The 10,683-nt window shown below is 38.7% G+C and overlaps 1 protein-coding gene across 1 annotated transcript in view; it reads right to left on the reverse strand.

Moving 5' to 3' along the window:
• FREM1 (FRAS1 related extracellular matrix 1) overlaps positions 1 to 10,683 on the reverse strand; it is a 145,954-nt gene that overhangs the window by 59,801 nt on the left and 75,470 nt on the right. Inside the window, exons 19-20 of the mRNA XM_021682416.2 lie at positions 7,982 to 8,204; positions 3,180 to 3,324 (exon numbers count right to left, since the gene is read on the reverse strand). Of these exons, the coding sequence (XP_021538091.1) occupies positions 3,180 to 3,324; positions 7,982 to 8,204 (368 nt within the window). The remainder of the gene's footprint in view (positions 1 to 3,179; positions 3,325 to 7,981; positions 8,205 to 10,683) is intronic.

Consider the following 10,683-nt stretch of genomic DNA (forward strand, 5'->3'; position numbering starts at 1 on the left):
TACAGCTGCCAGGTTAGCCCCTGGCATCCTGAAGATGGGGCTGGGATGAGCAACTGCTGCTTCTACCATAAATATTGCTATTGTGGCTTTGCAAGTCCCCTCTCGTGCTATTCCTCTCCCAGCCAATATAGCCATTTTCCCTTGTCTCACCAAAGTGAGGAAGGGATTTCTTTCCACCTCTGTTTCTAGCTTTCGGTTTTGGTTACCACACATGGCCAAATGCTGTCCAACTTGACAGTTTGGTTTCTGATGAAAACTGGTGAAGTTTCCTCAGGATACAGATAAAGGACATTTCAGTAGCATCAACTGGCATTCCAATAGCTTTCCACATTCCTGCTGACAAGCGAAAGCCCAGACACCTCAGTTCTAACCTCTTTTACTTGGTGACTTTCTTGCCTCTGCAGGACTGACATCTTCCCTGGCGGGAGGAGGTGATTTTTGCCCACCTCTTTCCTAGAGAATATGAACCCCATTACTCTAGAAGGCCAACGAAGCAGTTGACTGGTTGATTCTGGAGATGAATGGGGCCATTAATAGAAACAGATTAATCAAAACAGGAAGGAGGCCACTGTAATGAAGAAGATAAGGAGTTTGGTAGGAAGAAAAGTGTCAGATTTAGATATGAGAGGGGCCAAAGGAGAAGAAAGTATGTCATAGTCTGAGTTACCCTGAAAGGGACCATGGGACATGGACTGTGGTGCAGGTCCTTTATTTGCGAAGTGATCCCAGGAAGCAAGAGAGAGAAGTGAGGAGCAAGACAGGGAAGGAGGAATAAGGCAACAAAAGGTGTTTTTACGACTATGGGGCTCAGTGCCGCTGAGAATCCTTTGAAGAATCATATAGAATATGCTTCAAATTGTGCTTCTGGGGCACCTAGGTGGCTCAGTCAGTTAAGTGTCTGCCTTTAGCTCAGGTCATGATCCCGGGGTCCTGGGATGGAGCCTGCTTCTCCCTCTCCTCTCTGCCCATGCTCACGCTCTCTCTCAAATAAATTAAATAAATAAAATAAAATATTTTTTTTAATTGTGTTTCTGAAGGATGGGAGTGTGGGACATTTATTTATGCACTAGCTCCTATAGGTTGAGAGCTACCGTCAGAGTGTTTTCTGCTGTGTCTGCACTCGGGCCAAATGAGCTTCACAGAAAGCCCTGAGGCACAGGACAAGTTCAGCGATGCATCGAGGCACTGGTAATGTGACCCTGACAGTGAGCCTGGTGTGTTCCAGGACAACAGCAACTATAGTCACGGGGGGGACTGAGGGAGCACGACCCAGAGACCCAAAAGCATCTACTACAGCATCTAAAAGGAGTAGCAAAGAAATGGAGTCAAAGGCTCTAACAAGGTCCAGCAAGGACAGACGAGCCGTTCAATTCAGTAGGAAGGCCAAGGGTAAATTTTAAGGGAGCAGCTTTAATAAAGAGGGGGAGGTTGGGCAGAAATGGACAAAGAGCAAGCTATTCCTCAAATAGTTTGGCACTGAAATAAATGAGGAACTGGGTCATCTTTGTGGCTTTAGGGTGAGAATAGCTGCTAATAATGATAATAACTAGCACTTAGGAGCACTTCCTGTGTACTAGCCAGTCTTTCAAGCACTTTTATGTATTTTAATTCATTTAATCTTTGCAACCACCCTATGAAGAGGATACTGTTACTATCCCCACTTACAAAGAGGTTGACAAAGAGGTGAAGTGACATGTTCGAGGCCACACAACTGGTTAGTGGCTGAACCAAGGCAATCTGGCTCCAGAATCGGCTCTCTTCACCACTAATTATATCCCTGTGTCTTGTTAGCAGAAGGAATAAGAAGGGAGACGCTGGAGATGCAAGAGAAGAAAGTCATGGAGCACATCCTGGGAGGAAGCGAGAGGACACACGTGAAAGTGAAAGAAGAGGGAATACAACTTCCGCTCCACAGGAGAGAGGGGGAAAAAAGAAAAGAAAGAAAGAGGAGGGATTTGGAAGTAGAGCTGAAGGAGATTCGGTGATTCTGCCGATGAAACTATGCCAGCCAGTTTAATAGCAAGAACGCAGCACAGAACAGGAAGTCAGTGTTGAGTGCGTGCCCCATTATTTGACCTGTCCGGTCTCAGTTTTCTCAGCAAGGATAATAATACCTACTTCCCATAATTGTGGTGAGGATTTAAAGAAATGTCTGTTAGAAGAGCCAATACAGCGTCTGTCACAGAGTAAGCACTTAATATAACACCCGTCTGCACCTCCCTTCCTCTTAGATACAGTGAGGTCATCAGAAAGAGGTTTCATAATGCCACAATACCCTTCCTATTTTCATTTTTATAAATCAAGGTCATCCCAGTCCAACAGTCCAGCGAGATCATAGAAAACAGAAAGTTTGGCTGCAGACTTTTAGTGGAACTGATGTCTGAGATGCAACCTTCCAAAAAACCATCATCAGAAGAAATAGACACTTCTCTGTGCCCAGCACCAGACAGCTGGGCCTCCTCAAGCTTTACCCTTATACAGTTGTGTATGGTGGTCAGTAATACGAGCAATGGCTGGAGCTACAGAAATGTGACTGATAAAGACTCTGTACCCTATGATCGAACTGATCAACTACAGAGGGAGATACCAAGATGGTCTGCAATTAATTACCTCAGAATTTTTAAATGATCATTTAAGTGATCATTTTGATATCAGGTGGCAAGGGAGTATTGATCCCAATGGAACATAGAGGACTGGTGGATCATGAAATAACCAGACGATGAAAGCAATGGAATTTGTACATTTCCCTCAGCCACTCTTGGTTAAAAGTTTGGTCAAACCCACAGGGAGGACTGTCTGCTGTTAATATTATCACACTTTAGTTAAGTCTATACATCTACTGCTCTTTGGTGGGTGTGTACACAGGTATTTAAATACCCAGTACACTGTTCATTCCATACAGTAGGTTCAGTCTTTCTTAATTATTTACAACTAACTAGAACTTTTAGAGGAAAATCAAAAAATTAAAGGGTGAATTTAAGAACTGTTAGGGAGATGTTACATTATCTAACATTTGCAATAGAAGTTCTAGGTGTCTGAGTAGGTGGGACAAGTTGTGATAGACAGGAGCTGTCAGAGACTTGTTTCTCCCTGGAAGACAGACATGACATTTGTACCTAGTCTTCCAGATCTCAGAATTTTCTAGAACATCTGAAAGGGAATCTTTCCAGGGAGCTTACTTGCTCAGCATTGGTTTCTCATCATTAACCGGGGTGATCTCCACTGAAATTGTTCTTAATATCTTATGTTTCCCATCTGACAACTGGACTGTAAAGTCATCACCAAGGCTCTCTGAGTCATCATGCACATACATCAACTTCAGTCCTGGAAGAAGGGGGGGAAAAAGAGAGAGAAAGTAAATCTTTCTTATGATTAAGCCATTTCAAAACACACATAATCTTTTTTAATTTCCAAGGTATTGGTATCAGCAAGAGTTCGTTAATCAGTGCAATAGGGTGAAATTAAACTGTTTTATGAAGTAAGACTGCCCTCTTAATTTGTTAAAAATTCCTATTTAAACACTTAAGTACTTGATAAGGATTTTTTTTTTAGAAATCAGTGAGGAAAGCATATATTACTTAATAAACTATGTGAGAACAGTGGTTCATTACTTGGAGAAAATTATAGTTAGATACCTACCTCAAGCCAGTAACTAAAATAAATTCTAGATGAAGAAAAACTTAAATATAAAACTACTTTTCAAAAACCTACATAGCATTCATATGAAAATGCAAGATACTCAGAATAGCCAAAACAATCTTGAAAAAGAACAAAGTTGGAGACTCACATTTCTCATTTTCAAAACTTACTACAAAACTACAGTAATCAAGACAGTGTGGAACTGGCATAGAATAGACATGTAGATTAATCTAATAGAAGAGAGTCCGGAAATGACCCCATACATTTACAAGCAACTGATTCTCATCAAGAGCACAAAAACTGTTCAATGGGGAAAGAGTGGTCTTTTCAATAAGTAGTGCTGGGATAACTCAAAAACCATAGGCAACAGAATGAAGTTGGATCCCTACCTCACACTACATACAAAAATTAACTCAAGATGGATGATAGACCTCAATGTGAGAGCTGAACTAGAAAAATTGTTAGAAGAAAACATGAGTAAATCCTTGTGACTTTGAGTTAGGCAATGGTTTCTAGATAAGACACCAAAAGCACAAGTGACCACAACAAAACAAAATTTTAAAAGGCAGATAATTTAGATCTCATCAAAATTAAAAATTTGGGGCTGCAAATGATACTATCAAGGAAGCAAAACAACAGTCCACAGAACTGGAGAAAATATTTACAAATCAGATACCTGATAAGGGAGGGTCTAGTATTCCAAATACACTAAGAACTCTTACAACTCAATGATAAAAAACAATCCAATTACAAAATTGGCAAAAGATTTGAGTAGACATTTTTCCAAAGAACATAGACAATATGTTCTCTTTCCATGTAAGAACATAAACAAATAGCCAATGAACTCATTAAAAGGTGCTCAACACTATTAGCTATTAGGGAAATGAAATCAAAATCACAATGAGATATTATCTCACACCCACTAGGATGGCTATCATAAAAAAATAGACAGTAACAAACGTTGGTGAGGATGCATAGAAGTTGGAACTCTCATACATTACTGGTAGGAATGTAAACTGATATCATTACTTTGGAAAACAGTTTGGCAATTCCTCAAAATGTTAAACATAGAGTTATCATATGACCCAGCAATTCCACTCCTAGATACACACCCAAGAGAAATGAAAGTGTATATCCATACAAAAACGTATACATGAATGTTCACAGTCAAAAGTGGAAGTGACAGGACACCTGGGTGGCTCAGTCGGTTAAGCATCTGCCTTCGGCTCAGATCATGATCCCAGGGTCCTGGGATCAAGTCCTGCATCGGGCCCCCTCCTCGCCTGGGAGTCTGCTTCTCCCTCTGCCTGCCACTCCCTCTGCTTGGGCTCCCTCCTCTCTCTCTCTGACAAATAAATAAAATCTTAAAAAAAAAAAGGTGGAAGTGACCCAAATATCCATCAACTGATGAGCAGATTAAATAAATGTGGTATGTCCATACAATGGAATATTATTTGGCAATAACAAGGAATGGCATAGTACTGACTCATGCTACAATATGGATGAATCTTGAAAACATTATGTTAAATAAAAGAGACTAGTTACAAAAGGTCGTATATTCTATTTATATGATTCTGAAATGTCAGAAGAGACAAATCTATAGAGACAAAAAATACGTTACTGGTTGCCAAGGGTTGAGGAAGAAAGAGATAAGAATGACTGCTAATGAGTATGGTATTTCGTTTCGGGGATAATGAAAGTGTTCTAAAATTGATCATGATGATGGATGTACTAAAAACCTCTGAATGGGAGGCTTTAAAGGGGTGGATATTATGGCATGGGAATTATATCTCAATAAAGCTCTTTTAAAAGATTGGAAGAAAATACAAGTAAATATTTTATTTCTGAATGTAGAACATCTTCCTAATACAAAAACAAAAGAAAAAAATGTAAAGAAAATAATGATAAATTTTGCCACTTATAATTTGTGATTTCTGTACTGAAGAACATGAATTAAAAGGCAAATAGAACAGAGAAAAACTTACCTGTAATATATGTGACCAAAATGTGAAGCATCAGTATTTAATGATCTCTTATAAGTTAATATAAATCAATGGAAAAATGAGCAAGAGACATTATCAAGCAATTTACAAAAGGTGAAACATAGATGGTCACGAAAGTATGGTAAATCTTACTCATAATTTAAGAATTTCAAATTAAGATAACAATGAGAGACTGCTATTGACTAGCAAATACACAAGAGTTTTAAAAAATATCCATTCTTGACTAGGAAAATAGGCATGCTCATGCATATCATGGAATGGCAATTTTTCCTTAAAAGTATTATAAACACTCACCTTTTTTACCAAGTAATTTCATTATAAAAATTTATGCCAAAAAATTCTAAGAGATGTGGACTAAGATTTATGTTACAAAAATATACGTAAAATATGTTTATGTGTAACCTGTAATATCAAGAAATGAAAAGCTATCTGCATATTTAAAAACAGAAGACGGTTGTATAAAATTACAGTGCGGTATGTCCATGCAATGAAAAGCTGGAATTATTGCAAACCATGTTTTCAATCAGCACCTAAAAAGTAAGAAGTTTCTTATAGTTGATAAGGAAAAAAAAAAACAGATTATATAATGTGGTTGCAGTTTTATAAGTCCTGTATGTTTGGGGTGGGGGGATGTATGTGAGAATATACTAAAGTTTTTTAAAAATGTAGCCATAAATGAGTCAAAAACAAAGATGAAAATCTAATCTCTGAGAATGTCACCAAGTCATTGACCAAAGTATTAATTTATGTAAACCATTTATTTTTTCTTCAAAATCATTGTATAGTGCAAACTTCACACAATATGCATGCTTATTTAACCTAATAATATAATAAATAAAAATATTTAACCAAATTAAAAAAACAGACTTTCTTGAGACTAAAATTTGAATTATTATTCCTTTTCCTTTGTCTTAAATTTGAAAAGAAAAACACTGTAACAACATATTGTCTTATTTGATACACATGGTTATTGATTTGGTAATATCATCACTTAAGTCCCAGAGTTTGTTTCTTTGCAACTGATAAAAACTGAGAAATACATGAATTAACTTTTCAAACTCCAACGTGACACGATGCGGCGCAACTATTGCAAAATAAACTATGGGACAGAGTGCTTACCCTGGTTGGGGAATGGGAAAAATGTAGACAGAGAAAGGTGCTAAACCAGCGCTGGATGGAGCCAAGACAGGAAAGGGATGGTCTGGAGTGGCTGGTGGGTGGGTGGGGGTTGGGGAGGCTCCTCAGGGAGGTCAGAGGTTACCTGGTTCTGAAGGCACGGTGTAGGCTGACCCAGCAAACGGGGTTCAGGTTGGGGAAACAATATGTGAAGGCAGGAAAGAGAGTGAGAGTAGGCAGTGATTCTAGAACCACCCTTTCCCCAATATTTGAAAGTATGTTTATATTTGGAAAATGGGATAAAAATTGATTTTTTTTTTTAAAGATTTTATTTATTTATTTGAGAGAGAGAATGAGAGAGAGAGAGCACATGAGAGAGGGGAGGGTCAGAGGGAGAAGCAGACCCCCTGCTGAGCAAGGAGCCCGATATGGGACTCGATCCCGGGACTCCAGGATCATGACCTGAGCCGAAGGCAGTCGCTTAACCAACTGAGCCACCCAGGCGCCCTAAAAATTGATTTTTTTAAAAGAGTAATTAAAATATAATTCAGGCTGCTCTTCCAATGTGTCATTTCCTTAAAGAACAAATTATCTCCACAGAGAATAATGAGCTATTATATGTGGTTCTATATTCCTTTCAAACATAGAAATTTTGGCCGACAAATCTCTTCAAAGTTAGATCCATGATCTCAGTAGTTTTAAAAAGGAATTTTTTATTATGACATGAAAAAGTTGAAGCTAAAATACCCAAAATCACAAGTATCATTTTCTTTAAAGATTGATTTATTTATTTGAGAGAGAGAGAGCATGAGCAGGGGGAGGCGTAGAGGGAGAAGAGAGAGAGAATGTCAAGCAGACTCCATGCTAAGTGCAGAGCCCAACACAGGGCTCGATCCCACAACCATGAGATCATGACCTGAGCCAAAATCAAGAGTCAGACACTTAACTGACTGAGCCACCCAGGCACCCCACAAATATCATTTTTAGTGATGCTCCCAAAGTGAAAGAAAACATATTAATTCCTTTTTAACTACCCACTATCTGTAACTGAGGCTCCATGCCCTACATTAATCCAGAGCTCAAAGAAAACCTTTGAGGGATAAATGAATAAAGTAGTTGAATGCCATTTCTTCACTTCCTGTATCTGAGGCTTATTATTATCTTTTCTGGGCTAAATTATTAAATCATCAACAATAAATGAATAGAAGTGGAACATGATCTACCATTCTTGAGAAGTTCCAAGGAAAAGTTCTGAACAAGTTCATGCTTCTGGCCAGGATTGACAGGCTGCTTATTTTGAGGAAAGTCTTTGCTAAGCACCCCATTGATGAGGAGGCCATGGCGTGGTTTATGAGTGATGCTGAACAGCAAAGGGTCCTTGGGAACATCTAGATCAGCAGCTTTGATGATGGAGGAATCCAGTTCTTTCATCTGACCCTCACACACCTAAGCGAAAACAAGTCAGAAAGTCAGCTGTGTCGAAATAAAATTTTTCTTTTAGCAAATGGCTCAAAAGAAATAATTTTAAGATATCCTATTGCAAATTTTCTATGAAATGTGTGTGTAATGAGTCCTTAAAAGAAATGGCTGGTACGGGGCGCCTGGGTGGCTCAGTCGTTAAGCATCTGCCTTCAGCTCAGGTCATGATCCCAGGGTCCTGGGATCAGGCCCCGCATCGGGCTCCCTGCTTGGTGGGAGGCCTGCTTCTCTCTCTTCCACTCCCCCTGCTTGTGTTCCTGTTCTCGCTATCTCTGTCTAATAAATAAATAAAATCTTTAAAAAAAAAAAAAAGAAATGGCTGGTTTAACATGAGCTTAGAAGAAAAGAATAAATCTATTAATCTCTCGCAGGTTTTCTCTGAAGATTTCAAAGCAGTTTATTCATTTCCCTAAAGGACAAAAGATACACACACACACACACACACTTTTTTCCCCATAATTCAAAGGTCAGGGGAAAAGCAATCAAAAGAATGCTTGCTTTCTGGAAGTCAGAGAGTTCAACTATAAAACTAAGGGTAGACCCTTCACCTTCAGATCCTAACCTGTTATTTTAACCTCCTGAATCATGCTGCTTTCACAATTCTTATGTTTCTGCTTTAGAAATGGTATGAATGTCTGCTATATGCACTGGGGGTATTTTATGTTTCTAATTTTTGTCACTGCGGGAAAACCTTCTGTATTTCAGTTGCAATCAACAACAATCGAGAAGGATGTTTCTGTATGCATAATAGTGTTTATTTTAATTCTGGATCCCTCACCTCTCCCCAATCCTCATGCCTCAAATTTTCCTGAACTACCTCCTCCTACCCCCACCCCCCACTTCGGGTTTCATAATCCTTTAAACACAAAGAGAACTGTTATTCATCTCAAGTAGGATCTAGCCATTTAGAACTTGACTAGCTGTCTTGATCTTTTTCTCACAGCAAGAATAAAGAGAACAAAGAAATATTTGTTTCCTCTTTTGAAACAAAGCAAGACCTAAATAATCAGAGTGTATACACTGAACAGATGCTTATTGGTAATCTGCAATGCACTGGGCCTCGTGCTGTGGGGAATACGAATATTCTAAAGAATCAAAGTCAGATGACACCATGAAGGGCTGTCCCTCAGTAATTATAAAGCAAGGAAGAAAATTATCTAATGCTACTAAATATGGATAAACAGGAAGTGCAAAAGGGTGGAGGAGACCAGGAGTGTCTTCATGGCAGAGTGAGCACATTAGCCTTGAAGGATACATATGGTTTAGATTTGTGAAAATGCCCTTTCTCTTCAGCCTCTCTTACTGAGAGAGGCTTCCTGTCACTAGCATCTATGCACTTGCATGAAGAAGAATCACTTGCCATTCTGATCCTCGGGTGAAAATGATGCTGGCTTTCTTGTACCTGGCCTTACTTATTAAAGACTAAGATGGCATCATCATTTAATGTGCAATGATATAATTATGAAATCATCTTTGATGGTAACTTGCCTTTTTCTCCAACAATTTTAATAAAACAACCTAAAATGTATTCTAATTACCCTTCTTCATAAAGCTTAGGACTCCTGGACTAACTATATGGCAACCTTTCTCATTTATAATATGGTAAATTACTTCACAACATGACTGGAACATTTCATTGAAAAAATTGGGATTCTTTTTTGCACCTTTTGTTTACTGAGATCCTAAATAAAAGGTTTAGATCTAAACACACAAAATGCAGAAACTCACTAGTAGAGCAGTTTGAAATGGATTAGAATACCTTAGACTAAAAGCTCCTATTTTTTTTTTTTTTACAAATTGCAGCCCAACCTGACGGAAGCTTGACTGTCTACAAGATAAATGCACTTTTCCACAAGAAAGCAAAATAAGTATGACTATTTTTAAAAATCACGTGAAGCTTAAAGCCAGCTCTGCCCGTAACACATGGGGCTCTGTATCTGTTACTCTTCAACAGCTTCTGTAAGGAGTGCACAGGTAAAACGCATGATTACTTTCAGAGAAGAGCAAGGGACAATTTCCCGGCGGCCTAATTATTTCAGAAACTCCAACCCTAGGTAGATACAAGACAACAGAGGTAGGTATAGAAGGAATCATCTGCAGAGTTCTTCCTCTCTCTTGTAATTACTGACGTGCTCTCCAGAGCACCCCATGCGTCCAGGGAAAGGGAAGGGTACAAGCTGGCTCTTAAATTTCTTCGCAAAGTGACTCTCATGTACCATTAAGAGTCAATAGACAATTCGAGTCAAATAAAGATCTTTGCCTTTAGAATCTGATAATTTTCAGTGACAAATAAGGCTAGATAATGGCTTCAGAACAGATAATACTGGCTTTGGTAAATGGTCAGAAAAAAGATGGCAAAGATAACAATAATACGAACAGGACCTACTTACTAAGGGACTAGTGTGTGCCTGACCATCTTGATCATCATGGTTACACCTTAAGGATC

The sequence above is a fragment of the Neomonachus schauinslandi genome, chromosome 13, assembly GCF_002201575.2.
Source record: "Neomonachus schauinslandi chromosome 13, ASM220157v2, whole genome shotgun sequence".
In the NCBI taxonomy this organism is placed as follows: domain Eukaryota; kingdom Metazoa; phylum Chordata; class Mammalia; order Carnivora; family Phocidae; genus Neomonachus; species Neomonachus schauinslandi.